General features: G+C 36.0%; 2 protein-coding genes across 2 annotated transcripts; one reads left to right on the plus strand and one right to left on the minus strand.

Annotated features, from left to right (window-relative positions):
- Positions 1–7,029: 7,029 nt before the first annotated feature.
- Positions 7,030–8,385, minus strand: LOC113752227. Its single transcript, XM_027296351.1, has 2 exons — positions 7,957–8,385; positions 7,030–7,878 (listed from the first exon to the last, which is right to left on the minus strand). The coding sequence occupies exons 1-2, from the start codon at positions 8,383–8,385 to the stop codon at positions 7,030–7,032; spliced, it is 1,278 nt and encodes a 425-aa protein (XP_027152152.1).
- Positions 8,386–13,457: 5,072 nt separating this feature from the next.
- On the plus strand, positions 13,458–14,158 carry LOC113752228 (receptor-like protein 33). Its single transcript, XM_027296353.1, has 2 exons — positions 13,458–14,064; positions 14,112–14,158. Exons 1-2 carry the CDS (start codon positions 13,458–13,460, stop codon positions 14,156–14,158), a joined length of 654 nt encoding a protein of 217 aa, XP_027152154.1.
- The last annotated feature ends 4,680 nt before the right edge of the window (positions 14,159–18,838 follow it).

Here is an 18,838-nt window from a genome sequence, read left to right on the forward strand (position 1 = left end):
AGAGTTTCTAATCTACACAGGACTTCAAATCCAATGTGAGCCCACGAGTTCTATAAAAGCTTGTTCATTTAATTAAACTGTAACAATACAAAATTGCATTAGATTGATCCCATAGAATTATCCCTACCAAGAATTGCAAAATTAAAAAGTAATCAGCATCACTTTGCTCTAAACATCTATTCTGACTAAAATGGTGCTGCAAATCTACCTATAGCACACAAATTTGGGAAAGAAATTCAAGATAGGAAAGCCACTCTACAGTCAGATTTTGGCCACACCAAATAGTGCAGCTTGTGTCTGAAGTATCAGTAGTGTAACCTTTTTTTAGTATCATATTTTGCCGATATAACCTAAACATGTATGAAAGATCAGCATGAGATAAAACAAAGTACATTACCTTTGCAACAGCAAGTGAGCTTGAGAACATATTCCAACACAATTCAGGTGACTCAATGAACAGAAGAGAACCAGCTTAAAAGTTCCTGTCAATTTCCAATGCCAAACGTACTAGTGCATGTTGATTAGTTACGGTAAAAACAGTTCATTGGCAGCTCTTAACACATAACAGATTTATGTGAACAAGTATACAAACTATGAAAAAGTAAAGTGCGGTTGTAAAATAAAGCAAAGTAAAAGAATGAAAGAAATATGAATGGATCATAACCCGGGATTGACAGGTGTCGGGCCTGTGTGATAATAAAAACCTGCTCAATTAAAGTTAATTTTTGTAAATAGTGGTAAGCAGGGTCGAATCCACAGGGATTGGGTGTAACTGTTTCTTTTCAAATTCACAGTAACAAAGGGGATGTTTTTGTGCAGAAGGTGACAATCAAAGAAATTCAAATAAAATCTAAGAATCTACTAAAAATTAAATAACAAATTACTAAAATCAAATGGGTGATAATTAAAGATCTAGCCAAGAAATAACTTCAGCAATGGTTCACCTAATTGATCATCGATGCACAAGCAATTCCAATTATTTATTAATAAATAGGTTATAACTGCCAAACAAGCGATGGCAGTCAACCCCTTCTTACTGCGTCGGTGATCAAGGTACGCCCGTTAATCACTGCTCTAATTGAGAAATAATCATCGGTACGCCCATAAGATTTAATTTTTCAATTGTCTTACGTATTAGAGGAGCCCTATTCTAACCAAATAACACACTACCAGGCTTATTTCAGATTAGTCCGCGTATTCCCCTGACACAAACCCAATCGTGTCAGCTGTCACTAATTCAAGGCAATTAAACAATTACGAATTTAATGCCCTAATTGACAATAGATTATCAAGTTAACTAATTATCCGAATCCAAGACAATCAATTAATTAAATAATCATAAGTACTGTAATCAAGGAATATGCGAATACCAATAAATAAAAGAAAAAGATAAAATTAAATCGATCTCACAATTTTTAGGTAAACCAAAGCCCCCGTTGTCCCTTGACTAGAGTGAGGAAATTAGTTCATATTTGATGAACAAAACTCACAGGAAATTGTAAAGAAAGCCGCGGCCATTGTCCTTTGTGTGACAGCCCCACCTCTCCCTAAGGCGAACCAAAGGGTTCGGCGGACCGCCTGCCCAACTCTCGCCGGGATTCAGTCGTTCACTTCAACCCTCAAACAAAGCCAGAATAAACCCACAAGAATAAATATAACGACGATCCAAAACTTAAAACAAAACTTATGTACATTACTATCTCAAAAGGGAGTACAAACATCGAATATACAAAGATTCTCAATTCATCATACATCCAGCCCGTGCCAAGCACTAGGGCGAGAACCATTACAAACCAAAAAAACTAGACTAGGCAAACCTACACTGGGCTCTCGTCCTTACTCGCATCCCCTTGTTAAGGAAAACAAAACTAAAGGGGTGAGCTAAAAGTTCAGTGAGTTTCTGAACACATAGGCAAACAATAAATCCAATGCATTCACTACATATCACCAATAATCTAAGATACATGTATAACATAAAGCGATAAACACATTCATTAAAAGGATACGGGCTCATAGGGAGCCATTCATTCGTTCGGTCATTCGTTCTCCTGTCATTTCCCCTTATTCCTCCAATCATTTGAAAATGTAAGTAAAACCCTCGTTCGTTCATTCATTTCGTTCACCCCCTTCCTGGACGTTGGCCAGGCTCCACCAAAATTCAAGGTAATACTCGAGTATACCAAATTCACCCAGGGTCACCATATCACCCGACCGAATCCGCTTCTGGCTCGAGTCGATCGGTAACGAAGAGCAGGGCTCAGTTCAGCCAAAAGGCTTACATACATGCGCATATAATCGTTCAATCATTGAAAATTTCACAATCATTTAGGTCGAGTGCGATAAAGTACACACTCGCCTAGAAAACTCGTTTTGGCAATCATTAAGAGCAATTAACACATTACCAAACAATAACAACAAGCTATGAAGTCAAGGAAAATATAGCAACAAGGAACACTCACCTATTTAAGCAAAATAACGTCCAAAGTTTCCTTCCGGATACACCATCAATCACCAAGGTATCCTAATATAATCAAACGAACATATTATACTTCAACCATCAAAGATGTAAGTGAGTTAAAGAAAAGTCGAATACGTACTAGTACAAAGTATAAATATGGTTTTGGTAGTGAAAAGAGTACATTGAAACCAAATGACATAAGTAAAATATTTGTAAACTTAGACTCACTTGTAAAATTTTAAAATCGCTATTTGAGTCGAAGTGGCAAAGAAAACGTAAATACCCTAGATGGTTCGCGTGGTATTCACTCTCAAGCCTTACTCAAGTCGCAAGTATATCGACCTAGTTCTCGAGCGTAAATTTGGGTAGCACGCCCTTTGTATTTACCTATTTTCCAGCCATTGATGACTTCATTCTTTTCCTCAATCAAACCCAAAGTCATATACAAAATCATCTCATTTCAATAGCCATTCCATAGGCTCCAAGTCATACAAGTACAAAATCAAGCTAGGAGCATGTGCGGAAATGAAGTTTAAGTTGGAAAACAAAAGACAGATTTGACGTTGTTTTGCGTAACGGATACCACTGAAGCTACGCTTATCAGATTGGGGTGAAATTTATACCGTTTTGAAGCTAAGACAAAAGCCTATAACTTTGATGAAGACCACTCAGTCCAGTTTGTAGTGTATCTAAGTCAAAATCTCAAATAACAGAACCAGCATCTCACATTCGGGCTTGTTGACCGCCTTATGCGTAAATGACAATAACTCAGGCTACCAAAGTCCAAACAAGGTGATTCCAGGGGCGTTGGAAAACTAAGACATAGCACTACAACTTTCATGTTTTGACTAAATGCTAGTTCAGTATGTATCAAGGTGAAAAGACACGATCAGATTGGTGCACTGTCAAAACTGTTCACTGACTTTAATCCTATGGCAGTCAGGGTATTTCCGTCTTTTCACAGGCTATGTTGCTACGATTGAGCTGAAATTTTGCAGGTAATTATAAAACATCATTCTATACAACTTTCATGTTTTGTACTAAGGCTAGTTCGGCCTCTAACATGGTGAAATAGAACCGGGCAGAAGCAGGGCAGGTTATCATCCAAGTTGGAATTTATGCTTACAAACTAGAAATTTCTTTAGGCCAAGTAAACTAACATCTAAACACTAGCTATTTCACATATCAAAGCTATCAAACCATAGCCAATCATTAATTTTCATATTAGGGCAGAAAGTTCACCAAGAAACTGAAATTTTCATAAACCTACTTCAACCCATATAATTTTCTCACAAAATTACTAATTCAACAACTATAACCACAAATTGCCCATTAATTGAAGTAAAGAAGGAGTTTCTTGACAATTTACCTTATCTCCCTAAGAAAGATGGTAGCTTAGGCTTTGTCCTCCAAAAATAACTTCACAAACACCTTGAAAACTACTTGGAAAGTAAGTTTTATGGGGTAATTTGCAAGTTAATCGGTTGAAACTCAAGATTTGGGTAAGAAATTGAAGTGAAAGATGAAGATTTTCTCTCTCTTTTGCTCTCCAAATTTCGGCCAGCTCTAGGAGGAAATGAAGATGATCTTAGTCAAATTTTGGATTTAGTAAAGGTGGAGGAAAAATAGTCAAAGTCCAACACCAACCAAAACGCGACACTTGGCACCTTTTGTTTTCAAACTTATCCTTTTGTCTCTCCAACACTAATCCATTTGGTAACTTCTAATTATCTCTAAACACCTAGTAAATAATAACACTTAGCACCAACCTCACTTAGTCACCAAAATTATATCACACGAGCGGGTCCCACGTCTATAACGCACTTAAAACTAATGTACACTAACTCATACTAGGAAAATAATTTTAAAACTGTACTTACCTATAAAGTACATAGAAATTTTAATATTTTAAAGGACAGTATAAAATATAGGCAAGAAAATAAAATATTGCTTAGAAAATGTGAAAATTTTCGGGTTCTCACACTTTGAAATTGGGGAAATTCAATTCGTCCGTACGAATGAAAGGGAACGAAACTTAAATAGAGTGATTGAATCTTCTAAGTGCTCCTGACATCCATAAGAATCAAAAGCAAAAGAAAAGGTCTCAGGGAAAAGTCAACAAAAGCTAAAAAAAAGAAAAAGTCCTCTACTCAATTTCTATCTAAGTAGCCTTTGATGCTCTCGTGCGGCGGCTTGCCCAACGGTGAGGAAGACTTCCGTCTTTCTTTTCCTCAGCAATTACCGAAATAGGCCTCAATTTTTCTGTTGCCAACATTGCCCCTGGGGTTATTCTGTGACTTGGACTCCTTTTCTGTCAAATTGACACTTGTTATTATATTTTCATTCTACTTCCTAAAATAAATGTAAATTATGAAAAGTGAGTAGAATATAATAATTAATCTATATCAGGTCAAGTAATAGGGAAAATTAATAATAAAATAAATGATAAAATTGCAACCTATCAATTTTTCCCACACCTAAACCATACTTGTCCTCAAGCATAAGAACAGTTAACAAACACCAATATTTGACAATGGCTATTGCTCTATCTACCATATTACCAAGATACCAAGAAAAATCATATATCAAGCATTAGTGATCGAAATCCGAGAAACATTACCCCGGTTAGCTTCTAAACCACAACCCTCTTCAATTCCAAATTAACTAATCTAAGAAAAAGAAATGACGCATAACATTTATCAGCAAATGGTCCAAATATTAACCAAAATCTCCATATTAAATCCATAATCGGCAAGCTGACCTCTAACTCACACTAACACAACCTGCACTTTTTTTCACATTTTCTATTATTTATTATTTTTCTTTTCTCCTTTTTTTTTTAGATAGCACAAAAGACTTAGTCTTTAGTCATTGGAGTCTTTTGACGCGAACTCCGACATTTTTCAGATGAAGAAACCCGATTACTCAGCTCCTATCGCTATACGACCACGTATTCAGAAATTAATACTTTTTGACGCGAGAATCGACACTTTTAGGTGAGAATTCCCGATTACTCAGTAGTAACTAATAGCAGCGTACAACCAAACTTATTCACAGCCAAATAATACAATAATGTAAAATAATACCGCTAAAAACAAAATTTAGGAGCAGCTAGCCTCATTATTGCCAAACATGAAGAACTAGGTCAATATTGGACCAATTCACATGAAAATGCCAACAGTCATTCCCTATGCCTAGAAAAGTTAACACAGAAATCAAAAGAGTCAAGCAGTCACCGATATTCACCAAAGAGACGTTTTGGACTCAACCACATTAACTCGATATACTTTTATTATTAAAACTTGACAATAGTAGATTTAGAGTCAACAATCCAACATCAAACTTTGGCATTCACATGAGAGCTCATCACTAGAAAGAAAGAAAGAGACTGAACGAAAATGAACAAATAACAAACTAAAAATAAAGGAAAAACATCTAAAATTAAAAACTAGAAATACTAGTACCACAGCTGTCCCCCCACCTAAATGACACATTGCCCTCAATGTGACAAATAAACAGTAATAGCAAGAAGAAGGGCAACGGTATTTCCCTGAAATCGTCAAAAACATCGACGGGTGAGGCCCAAAAGGAGGAGGAAAACTGGCGTGCTGCATAAATGCCCCTAGATTCTGGGCAATGTTGGCCACATTGGCGTTAATATTCTTCACTCTAACATCCAAAGTGGCAACCTGGCACCAGGGTGGGCAAGTGCGATGGCGGCGGTGGGTGAAAATTGACACACGAGGGAGGGAGAGGCGTGAACGGGAAGGGAGAGAGATAAGAGATTGGCGCGCGCGTGGTGGGGCCAGGGGGCAGCGCACGAACGAGAGGCGGCGGCAGTGGCTCGGCCGAACAAGAAGAAGAAACAGGGGAGAAGAAAGAAAGGAAAAGAGGAAGAAAGAAGAAGAAAGAAAGAAAAAGCAAAGAAAGAAAAGAAAAGAACGAAAAAAAAAGAAAAGAGAAAAAAAAAACAAAATAGTTTTTTTTTTGTTTTTTCTCTCTTTTTTGCATTTTTTTTCATTTTTAGATTTTTTATAAATTCTAATTTTGAAAATTAAAAGTTATAGCTAAACGGAAAGACCCATTTTTTTGAAAAATTTTTGTAAATTTTTAAAAAAAATTTTTTTTGTTATTTTTATTATTTTTTATTTTTTTTTGAATATTATTATTAACAAAACTTATTTTCGCAATTCAAAATTAGAGATTAACAGGAAATCGAAAACTGTTCTCGAGTTTTGAATACTTACCTTTCCCGCGAACGTGACATGGGCACGTCAAGAAGGTAAAAACCCTTCTGACCATGAGTTCTCCATACGACTTGACGCGGGCACGTCATGAGGGCGAGAACTCTTCTGACCATGAGCTCTCCATACTACTTGACGCGGGCGCGTCATGTCAGAGAGATACCTACGAATCATCAAAAACGAAAATTGAAGCCAGAAATCAGTCAAACTCAAGGAAAACATATTTAAACTATCAAACAAAACTGAACAAACAATTAAAAGAAATTGGGTTGCCTCCCAATGAGCGCCTTTCTTTAATGTTTTTGGCTAGACATTGAACACCACTCTTCAATCTAGGTGTAACTCAATTTTCTTTGTAATCGGTGGCCCTCCTCCAGGATCCAAATAGCTTTTGAGTACAGCCTTCTTTCTTAACTTCCTGTTCCTTTTCACCTCATACGTTGCTTTCATCCCCTTATATTTGTTCTCAGTAAATTTGAATTTGCCCCTACAAACAAACTCAGAAAATTCTTGCACAGAGAGATTAATAGCATGAATAATAAACACAGAGTGAGAGTTAACAAGATGTTCCATTGTATCAAAAATATTAAAATAGACTAATTCTCCATCAAATTTCATGGACAATGTACCCTTATTAACGTCAATTTTTGTCTGTGTTGTACTAAAAAAGGGTCTACCTAACAGCAAAGGTAAGGGGTCAGGGGAATGATCATCATCCATGTCAAATACATAAAAGTTAGCTGGAAATACCAATTCATTAACTTTAACCAGCACATCCTCGACCAACCCATCAGGGTATGCATTTATTCGGTCAACTAATTGAATTATTATTTCAGTTTCTTTTAATAGACCGAGGTTCAAAGAAGCATACATAGATTTAGGCATTACGTTGATCGATGCTCCTAAGTCCAGTAGGGTATTCCTAATCAAAGTATTACCTATCCTACATGGGACAGTAAACCTACCTGGATCCCCGCACTTTGGTGGGAGTTTTCTCTGCAAAACTGCGGACACATTCTCCCCCACGATGACTCTTTCATCTCTCCTCAGCCTCCTTCGATTGACGCACAGGTCCCTCAAAAACTTTGCATATTTCGGCACTTGTTTGATGGCGTTTAATAGAGGAATATTGATCTCCACCTTGCGGAACACCTCCAGGATCTCCTTCTCATTATCCTGCTTCCTCGGTTTCTCTAACCTGCTAGGAAAGAGAGGCTAGTTAGTTTTTACTGTAATGGCTGGGTCTGGGAGTACCTTTGAATTTGTGCCATTACTGCCTTCCTTCTCAAGCTCGTTTTCGATCTTTTCCTCATCCTTGTCCTTTGAAATAGTGAGGTCAGGTCCCTGAATTTTCTTCCCGCTCCTTAAAGTCATCACACTTACGTTCTTCAGGTTCAATTCAGGTTGAGACGGCAATTTTCCATAAACCTGGGACTCCAAACGGTTGATTGCGATGGCCATTTGATTTACTTGAATTTGCAGTGATTGCACTTGTCCCAGTTGATTCCTCATGCTTTGCACGTTAGAGTCCGTCTTTTGTTGATTAGCAAGTAATTGCTTCATCATTTCTTCCAAAGACGGACTTGAGTTTGAAGAGGGGGGTGGTGGTGGGCGCGGCTGATACTGCTGTTGATGCCCTTGCTGCCTGTTTGGTGTAAAATTGGATTTGCCAATTTCCTCCATAGGTGAAGTTAGGGTGAACTCTCCAGCCCGAGTTATATGTGTTCGAATACGGGTCGTAGGCCTTTCTTGGCGCCGGCGCAGGCGCGTGACCAGTCATATTTACGTGCTCTGCACTTTCTTCTTGAATCATTGGGCACATGTCCTGTACAATGACCCATACCAGTGCAAATCCCACACACCTTGGCTTGTGATGAATTTCCAACAGCCGGTTGCCTAACAAAAGAAGTCAACTCAGTCAACTGCTGCTGGATAGAGGATGTCTCTACCTCATTTACCTTGCGTATCGGGACATCCTCCCTCGTATCAAATTGCTGCAAATTCTCCGCCATTCCCTCAATTAGTTCCCACGCTGCCCGAGGGGTCTTGTTCACCAGTGCCCCTCCACTCGCAGCATCAATGATGCTTCTGTCTCTGAAAAGGAGCCCCTCGTAAAAATACTGTATGAGCAACTGCTCACTTATTTAGTACTGGGGGCACTTGATGCACAATTTCTTGAATCGCTCCCAGTAGTCGTAGAGTGACTCCTTTGGGTGCTGCTTGATACCACAAATCTCCTTTCTTAGACTTGCAGCTCGAGACGCAGGAAAGTACTTGTCTAAGAACTTTTTCTTCAGCTGGCCCCACGTGATGATACTACTTGGTGGTAGGTAGTACAACCAATCCTTTGCAGAGTCTTTCAAGGAGAAGGAGAATGCCCTCATTTTTATTTGCTCTTCTGTAATTCCCGAGGCTTCATACTGTTGCACACGACGTCAAACTCCTGCAAATGCTTATACGGCTCTTCATCTAGCAAACCATGAAAAGATGGTAAAAAATGAATTAGACCAGATTTTAATTCAAATGGAGTGTTATCATTTAATCTTGGGAAATGCACAAAGGCTGCTGATTTAAATCAGGAGCAGCCAACTCCCTTAATGTTTGTGCATTAGTCATAGTGACTTCTTCTTGATTCGAGTCACTCGAAGTGTCACCAAACGAATCTGTTGGTTCAACTTCAGGCTCAAGTCTCTAAGATGCAGCACTTGATTGCTCCTCTCTGAGCTGTCTGGTCTCTTTTCTCGTTCTACGCGCAGTCTTTTCTACCTCAGGGTCAAAAATCAATTCACCTGTACGAGATGACCGAGGCAGATACTAGAAAAATACCAGAAAATTAGAGCAAAAATGAATTTAAAAAGAAATAAATAACTGACACTAGTCCCCGGCAACGGCGCAAAAAATTGACAGGTGTTGGACCTGTACAATAATAAAAATCTGCTCAACTAAAGTTAATTTTTGTAAATAGTGGTAAGTAGGGTCGAATCCACAGGGATTGGGTGTAACTGTTTCTTTTCAAATTCACAGTAACAAAGGGGGTGTTTTTGTGCAGAAGGTGACAATCAAAGAAATTCAAATAAAATCTAAGAATCTACTAAAAATTAAATAACAAATTACTAAAATCAAATGGGTGATAATTAAAGATCTAGCCAAGAAATAACTTCAGCAATGGTTCACCTAATTGATTATCGATGCACAAGCAATTCCAATTATTTATTAATAAATAGGTTATAACTGCCAAATAAGCGATGACAGTCAACCCCTCCTTACTGCGTCGGTGATCAAGGTACGCCCGTTAATCACTACTCTAATTGAGAAATAATCCTAGGTACGCCCATAAGATTTAATTCTCCAATTGTCTTACGTATTAGATGAGCCCTATTATAACCAAATAACACACTACCAGGGTTATTTCATATTAGCCCGCGTATTCCCCTGACACAAACCCAATCATGTCAGCTGTCACTAATTCAAGGCAATTAAACAATTACGGATTTAATGCCCTAATTGACAATAGATTATCAAGTTAACTAATTATCCGGATCCAAGACAATCAATTAATTAAATAATCATAAGTACTGCAATCAAGGAATATGCGAATACCAATAAATAAAAGGAAAAAATAAAATTAAATCGATTTCATAATTTTTAGATGAACCAAAGCCTCCGTTGTCCCTTGACTAGAGTGAGGAAATCAGTTCATATTTGATGAACAAAACCCACAGGAAATTGTAAAGAAAGCCGCAGCCATTGTCCTTGGAAATTGGGGAAATTCAATTCATCCGTACGAATAAAAGGGAACGAAACTTAAATAGAGTGATTGAATCTTCTAAGTGCTCCTGACATCCGTAAGAATCAAAAGCAAAAGAAAAGGTCTCAGGGAAAAGTCAACAAAAGCTAAAAAAAAAAAGAAAAAGTCCTCTACTCAATTTCTATCTAAGTAGCCTTTGATGCTGTCGTGCGACGGCTTGCCCAACGGTCAGGAAGACTTCCGTCTTTCTTTTCCTCAGCAATTACCGAAATAGGCCCCAGTTTTTCCGTTGCCAACATTGCCCCTGGGGTTACTCTGTGACTTGGACTCCTTTTCTGTCAAATTGACACTTGTTATCATATTTTCATTCTATTCCCTGAAATAAATGCAAATTATGAAAAGTGAGTAAAATCTAATAATTAATCCATATTAGGTCAAGTAATAGGAGAAATTAATAATAAAATAAATGATAAAATTGCAACCTATCAGGGATAGATGCTAAAATCCAGATCAACTATGAAATGAAGACCAGAAATTCAGCACTACCAAGAAGAATGAAAAAAAAAATTCACATTCACCAACCTTTCATATATAATCTACACAAAAGGATTTTGAGAACGTACGCTAAGAGCTGCCTTCTAAAGCATAAAATCCCTCCTACTTCATCCGGACTTGGGACCGGCTGTGTGATGTATTGTGTCAACACAGGTGGAGTTAAAAACTTCATGTCTCTAGTGCCAAGCATGATAAGCCATCTCTTCGCGATCATAGACAAGTCACCTTGGACAATGAATACCCCCTATGGCATTGAATGCAAGGAAAAATTAACGAATACTCCCACTCAAAAACATATAGAGCAGGCTGTATCAAATAGCAATAATTGGTTAATTCCCGGTCTTCAGCATGTGTGAGGGATGAAATGTCATCTAGCCTAGTAAAAGGAATTTGTTCAAGCATAACAAATTGATATGAATTCAATACTAACTGGCCCATATGACAATTATATTAAAGAAAGATGGTGTGCTCACAGGAATTGGATTAAAAACGTCCAAAAGACTCGTCTCAACTTTTCATCCGCAACCAAGATTTTTGGTTTAAAATCCCAATATACCTAAAATTCGAAGGTCCAAGTGAGATCTAGAATTGCTCACCAGAACCAGGGTGTTAACATTAGTAACGATAGTGGTTGGCCTGCACTGTAGTTGCGGTGGGGTTCCCCCAATTGTCCCTCGCTGTGTGAGTGCAAGGACTTGGCTGCAGGTTGTTAATAGATTTTGTTTTCGACTGCAAAGCTGTCCCTCTTGTGGCAATTGCAATCCCAATTTTTTTCAGAAGCACCTTTTTTTTGGTGCTATTTTGTGCTCTTTTTGCACTTATTCATTTTTAGGTCTCCTGAGAATGTAACTGGCTCACTCGGGAGATGTTTGGCATGGGAATCACAACTGCACGCTCACTTATTATTTGGTATAGCGAGACTCCCGACTTGACTTACTCTGCAACAACCGAACAGGGAACCACAACAGATACATGGCACTAACTTGCCCTTGATTGCTTTATCACCTCACCAACTTATTAAGATGTCAACTCCAATCACTAGGCGCAGACTTCAAGTTTTAACTTGTACTTTTTTCAGTTTCTAAGCCAAGGTAGAAATGGAAAGAGGCCAATTAGTATTTCATTCACATCAAAAGCTATACCATCGCATTATCACACAATTATGGGGCTAGTTGTTATACGTGCAAAGGCGTGTGAAGTAGCTTTAGACAGATTCCCAAGTATAGCTGACTTTGACGCTTGAAAGTGGAAGTACCTATCATTTTCACCTCTGGTATTTAGGCAAATTTATAGGGAACTCACTTAGACATACTAATAGGAACTCAAGTGATCATCAGTGGCTATTAAAATGTTCACTAACAGTTAAAAAGTTAAGAAGATAGCGTTTATAGGCAGGCTAAATAGGGCAAAAAAGAATCAAGTGCTGTTTAGTTAACAAAAGGACAGAAATTTAATTACTGATCTTGTAGAGTATTTATGAGACATTAAAGTGGCAGATTTAAAATTATGCATTACCCTTTTTTCCTTTTGAAAACAATAACACCTCTTGCATAGTTGATGGATACAGGTTAGGTAGAGCTAAGCGAATTTTCTATAATGTCTTTTTTTTTCATTTTTTTACATTTTTTTGCTTTTTTTTTTAAAAAAAAATTTCTTTCCCTACTAATAAAAAGTAAAGGAATAAAGAAACCAAAATCCTTTAGTTTTTTGGATTTTTTGTTTTTTCAATTTTTCGTTCTTTACTTGCAAATAAAAAAGTAAAAAGAAACCATAATCATTTTTCAATTTTTTCTTTTTTTAAAAAAATGTTTTTTCTACTAAAAAAAGTAAACAAAAAAAAGAAACCAAAATATTTTTGTGCTTTTTTGGATTTTTTGATTTTTTTGGTCTTTTTTGTTTTTGTCAATGTTTTTTGTTCTTTGCTTGCAAATAAAAAAGGAAAAAAGAAACGAAAATCTTTTTTCACTTTTTTTGATTTTTCAAGTTTTTTTAAAATTCTTTTCCTACCAAAGAAAAGTAAACGAAAAAAAAAGAAGCCAAAAATCTTTTTTGCTTTTTTATTTTTTTGTCTTTTTTTTCAATGTTTTTTTAGCAAATAAGAAAGGAAAAAAAAAGAGGAAACCAAAATCTTTTTGTTTTTAAAAAATTTTTTTTTTTGTCTTTTCATTGTTTTTTGAAATTTCTAATTCTCTTCCTAGCTACTAACCTAATTACTTAGCTAATAAACAAAAAAACCAGCGAAAGAAATTGAAAATCTCAAACCTGTTGTTGCGCTTTGCCCGCCAAATCCTCAGCAACTCTGGAAAGGGTACTCAAGTTCAGTTTCACGATCGTATCCACAAAGGCACATGTCTCTTCTTTCGTGTTGGCCTCGGCCACCGTCTTATCGCCGCCATTGGGGTGTAGGCTCATGATCGAGCGATAGTTCGACAACTGGTGGTCGCCGCTGACAATGCTGAACTTGAGTGGATTTATTCCTCACTACTTTAACAACATTAGTGCCTTAATGGTATCAGCATATGACATTCGTTACGGCATTTATGCACAAGTAAGCCTTCAAGACATTAAGGGAGGAAGAGAAGTTGAGTATTCACCAAAAAGCATTCGGTTTGTTAAATCCGTAAGCCTCTCAGCAAATAATTTAGTTGGCGAGGTCCCTGATGGGATAATGGAGCTGGTTCAATTGCATGTTTTGAATCTTTCACAGAATCATTTGACTGGAAGGATCCCCGAGAAGATTGGCAACTTGAAGCAACTTGAAACACTTGATCTATCAATGAATGCACTCTTCGGTGCAATCCCTGAAAGCTTATCTGATTTGTACTCATTGAACTCTCTGAATTTGTCACACAATAAACTTTCAGGGCCAATACCATCCGGAAATCATCTTCAGACCTTGACCGATCCATCCATCTATGAAGGAAACAGTGGACTTTGTGGAAACCCGCTCCCAAACAACTGCTCGGAACACAAATTGCCTACCAAAAATGGGCCTGTTGATGATGATGAAGGCCACAACGAATCTGATTGGTCTTGGTTTTATGCTGGAATGGGACCGGGTTTTGCTGTCGGGCTCTTGGGAGTTCTGGGAATCCTTCTCTTCAAGAAGTCATGGCGCTATGCATACTTCAAGTTTATAGAAAGTACCTGTGACAAAATCTGGGTAATGATCGCATTGAAGACTACTCGCCTGAGGAGGAATTTCCGTTGAGTAAGTTCCTATAAAAGCACTTATACTCTGTTTTTCATTTTGCTCTTTGAAAAATTTCACATTTTTGTAGGCCTGCCTTCATCTAGCTTATTCTTTTTACTTTTATATGTTGATTGCAGAGGACTAATTAGAACTTAACATTGATAATTTGCAAAATTATTGTAATTTGTAATTTGTTTTTCCAAATATTTCTAAAGATTTTTTTTTATGCATCCCAACTTGCCCAATTCTATCCAATGGGAAAATGATAGAGCTTAATAAGTTTTTTTTTTTAAAACAAAGAATAACGTAGCAACTGTAACGTAAACTAGGAGGTGCCTGTTACCAATTAACTAAACCAAGATGATTCTAACATCAAATCAATAGCTTTCGAAGGAATTTTTTTCCCAATAAACTATTATGTGATTGGAAACCAAATATTTCCTTTCCTTACCTTTTGAAATTTTTGATCCCAAAACCTTTCTCTTTTTCTACCAGCAATTGTTTCAACTCTCTCAAAAGTTTGAAATCTAATAATTCTCTTATATTATTCATACTTACATTACACTTTCTTATGTTTCATTAAAATCGATATTATAAGAATCTCATTGATTTTTTTATTTACGACTGATTATAAAGATAATTATTTTACTGTTAGCATTTGAACGGAATAAATATTCGATGTCGAACAATTTAGATTGTTTATCTTGTTCACTGATCTAATTTTCTGTCAACGGTTTTATGCTTTAGAATAATTCTATAGTAATTTATGCTAATAGTTGATGTAGTTATTTAATTTCTAATTGGTTTACAATCTAGCTTTTCTCCCAAAAACTCTTACAAACTACTAATTAATGTTTTTTAGGTACTTTTGAACCATTGATTATTCTAGATGAATAAATTTTTATAATCATGTAATGCTGATATATATTTTGCCCTTCCCAGATTAGTTTTCTACCTCCTCCACCACTGCAAGGAATAAAGATTTGGCAATTTTTATAGTTTAGACCAGACAATGTTGCCTTTTCATATATATCTCTTTTTTTTTTTGGTTGGTTATAGATGAAATTGGCACTTTGCTGGAGAAAATTTACTAATATTAGTACTTTGTTATCTTCCAATCTGATAGGCCCACAATCATTCAAGTGCTTGCTGCTGCTGTTGTTTGGCTCTCAGAATGAGCAATTTCTTCTATGTGATTTGAGAAGCAGTTGTAGTTTTACTGTATTTTTGTATGATTATATTTTGAGTGCTTGCTGTTTTTTTGTTTTGATTGGCATCTGCTGATGTAATATGAAAATTAGACCTCCTTTTATTTGCTATGAATTGTATGTCAATAAAAGTTATAATAGTTTGCCTAAAAAATTTTATTATTTTGTTTTGCCTGACAAGAGACTTCCATAAACTAAACAAAATTATGCAGAATAATTAAAACAAGAGACTCCATGTTTTGCTGTTGGCTTTGCAATTCCTTAGAAATGCTGAATTTTTGATGGTTTGGTTAATAATGGAAAATAGTAAGGTAAGCAAAATGATTTCCAGAAAAATAGTTCTTATGTTTTGGATTATCGATTTGTCAAGGAAAATATGTAGCAATACAGAAATCAATCTTGAATTCACTTTATTTGTTTTCATTTCTCAAATTTCACAATTCAGTAGAACATAATTTGACTCCCAATCTTTAACCAAAATTGTCTTCACAATTTCAATGCCATCTTCAACCCACTTGCTTTTGATGCTCATAAACGCATTTAAAAGAAAAAAGGAATTGCCCAATATCTTGTATAAAAATTAAATAGCTGAATTGCTAAGTTTAAGACCCCATTTACCTCAAAATTTACTGTGAACATTTATCAATTGCTTTGATTTTCGTAAAATACGCTTTTCTATCTAAAAAAGGAAAGAAGAAAAAAAATCAACCGTCAACTTCTTTAAAACTTCCCATCGTAAACAAACTATGCTGTTGCGCCATTGTAACATTGTTTGATCAAACATAGTAACTAGAGATTTTCTTACTTTATTTTATTTTTATTGTATTTTTCTATTTTAATGTAAGTAGAAAGTCTTGAATCCAAGACCTCTTATTTGTACTCCGTTCCCTCTTACCATCCAATCCATCACTCCCTCCTCTAATAACTAGAGATTGTAAAATTGTTTGATAAATGTAATTACTCTTAAATTATGTTACTAATTATGTGCAATTTAATATCAAAGGTTTTGCAAGTATTTTCAAGAGTTTTTTTTGCCAAATAGTTATAATTTGTGTTAAAAAAAATTGTCATTATTTGTTATTCCAATTTTGTCCTTACATGACGAAGTATTATATTGCCATCTCATACTCCAAACCGTCCACGTTGACGTAATTGCTGCTTCTAAGTTCTGTACTTATACAACACTACTATATCTATCCAAGTCTTCCACCTAACTTCAATTTAAAAAAATCCCATTATTCTATAATTAATTCTTTTGCTCTAACTAGTTTGTTATTCTATATCCCTTTCATTATTTACTTTTTCCTAAAATACACGTGTACATAGAGTGTGCCTCACCTAGTGATCCTAATAATTACACGAACTAGTATGAACTAAACAAAATTTGCTTCTTGTGAGGCCCGTTATCCAACATTTACATGATTTGCCATTTTATTTATTTATCGATAGTAATTAATAAAAGAAAAGGACGAAATCATTACCTTAGTAGTTTTGACATAGAGTTTAGGGCCCATGCAGTTGAGTGTAAAGGAGGATTGTGTAGAGCCTTGTTCAGGTTGGGCCAATCGACTCATTATGGTTATATGGAGCCGAAAATTCATGGGCCTGGAATTCCAGAAAATATTCCAAATCTTTAGTTGGCGGTTCAGCTGCAAATCATCTAAAGTCAATTGCTGCCATCCCCCAATGTGACTTCAAACCCAATTGAGGAATTTTTTTTTTTTTATTCATGTACAACTGGGAGGTAAAAGGTAACGTTATTCAAGTTCATCTGTAAAAAGCGATTTTAGGACATTGATATTTTGGTTTTTATTTTAACACCACAACTTAAGAACATTGATGTTTCCGCAAATGCTTTTGACAAACAATACCCATTATTTCTATTTGTTACTAGCATAAAAGTTCTTAGAAATTAGAAAACACTGATGTTTGTACTCTAGAATATTGATTTTGTCTTTCAATTGTCACCTTCTGCATTGAATTTCCAATTATCAGGATAAATACGAACAACACAATTAAAGTAGAGGGAGACTATTGGAAAAATGAGAAGTTCAAGGGAAAATATTTAAACAATATCACAAGGATAAAGTGAAAAAAAAAGGGGAAAATTTTTGAAACTTCTTCTAATATTTCTGAAGATTTCACTTAGCTCCCCTTTAAATTCAACAATTACGCTAACCACTCTAGTATTTATTTTTTTTGGTAACAAGATCTTTGAAAAGACACAAATTTCACATAAAAATTCTAAATTACCATTCTTTTTTTTGATACCAGACGGGACGAGGGGTTAGCCCCTTAAACCAGGAAAGTAAAGAAAATAAAGAAAGTAAAAAGCATAAGAGTTAGGAAGTGGGTCGCAGTCGGACTGCCACTAGTTAGTATAGGCGGTTGAACCAGCCATGTATAAATAGAATGTAAATAACAGAATATAAAAGTTAGTAAGTTAGATCAGGCGGTAATGCCGGCCATAGATTGTTAGTATAAACAAAGTAAATAAAAACAAGTAAATGAATATGAATATCGGCGGCTCAGCCGACCATTTGATTGAATGATATTGAATATGGGAATAAGAAAGAACTTACAGATATGAAACTCACACAAGACTTGCTCCTTTGTTTGAATCTAAAAACTAAAATATAAAAACTAAGAAATTGTTTGTAGAGAGAGGGAGGAGAGTTTCTTCAAGTCTTGAGAGAAGTAGTCTTGAAGAAATGGTGTAAGAATGGTGTGTGGAATGTGTTGGGTTTGAGGGGTATTTATAGCAAAATTTTTGTACTGCTACAGTACCCACTACAGTGATTTGCTACAGTGCGCTACAGTGCAACGTTTGTCTTTTGTTGCCGTGTTTGCATAGTAACTTGTCGGATTGCTACAGTGCTTCCGGTGCTATAGTAAAAATGATTTTCTCTGAATTTCTGATTGAGCCAGCTTGAATGTTTCTAGAAGCATTTGTTCAGCAAATCATTGCTGATAATTCTTCTAATGCTTCTTTGATCCATTGTTTGTAATGTCGTGTATTTACTCCTTGTTTCTCAAGTAAATACTTGTTGAGAATCATTCTTTGTATGTATCTTTTTTGCATGAAGCATTGTTCCTTCAGAGTTTGTATGGAGTAATTTGATTCTCTTACTCCAACGTGATTGTATTTGTGTATATGGTAGATAGGTATTCTTTCACCGGTGTCTTGGTTAAAGAATATACTATCAAAGTTTCTGATTCTGGATTCTTTGTGCTCGTTTTCCAAGTAGTGATATTCTGTCTAGAGGCGTGAGAATGCATCGTCTCTGAGTTTGATCTGAAAGGATTGAGTAGTAGGATCTCCAGGAATTAGGAATGGATTTTCTTCTTCTTCATTTTCCTGAATCCAGTTTATTGTTGAAGTTTCATCAATTGCTTGGAATTGATTTGAGATTGTTTCATTGGATACCCAAT

This window comes from Coffea eugenioides, chromosome 11, assembly GCF_003713205.1.
Source record: "Coffea eugenioides isolate CCC68of chromosome 11, Ceug_1.0, whole genome shotgun sequence".
Taxonomy (NCBI): Eukaryota; Viridiplantae; Streptophyta; class Magnoliopsida; order Gentianales; family Rubiaceae; genus Coffea; species Coffea eugenioides.

What these genes read in the sequence shown, in the direction of transcription:
- LOC113752227 (XM_027296351.1), bottom strand. Translation starts at nt 8,385, where the DNA reads ATGGAGGAAATTGGCAAATCCAATTTTACACCAAACAGGCAGCAAGGG. An exon ending in GTAATGGCACAAATTCAAAG is followed by an intron (nt 7,879 to 7,956) that starts GTACTCCCAGAC and finishes CCGAGGAAGCAG; the next exon opens with GATAATGAGAAGGAGATCCT.
- LOC113752228 (XM_027296353.1), top strand. Translation starts at nt 13,458, where the DNA reads ATGCTGAACTTGAGTGGATTTATTCCTCACTACTTTAACAACATTAGT. An exon ending in TTATGCTGGAATGGGACCGG is followed by an intron (nt 14,065 to 14,111) that starts GTTTTGCTGTCG and finishes CTTCTCTTCAAG; the next exon opens with AAGTCATGGCGCTATGCATA.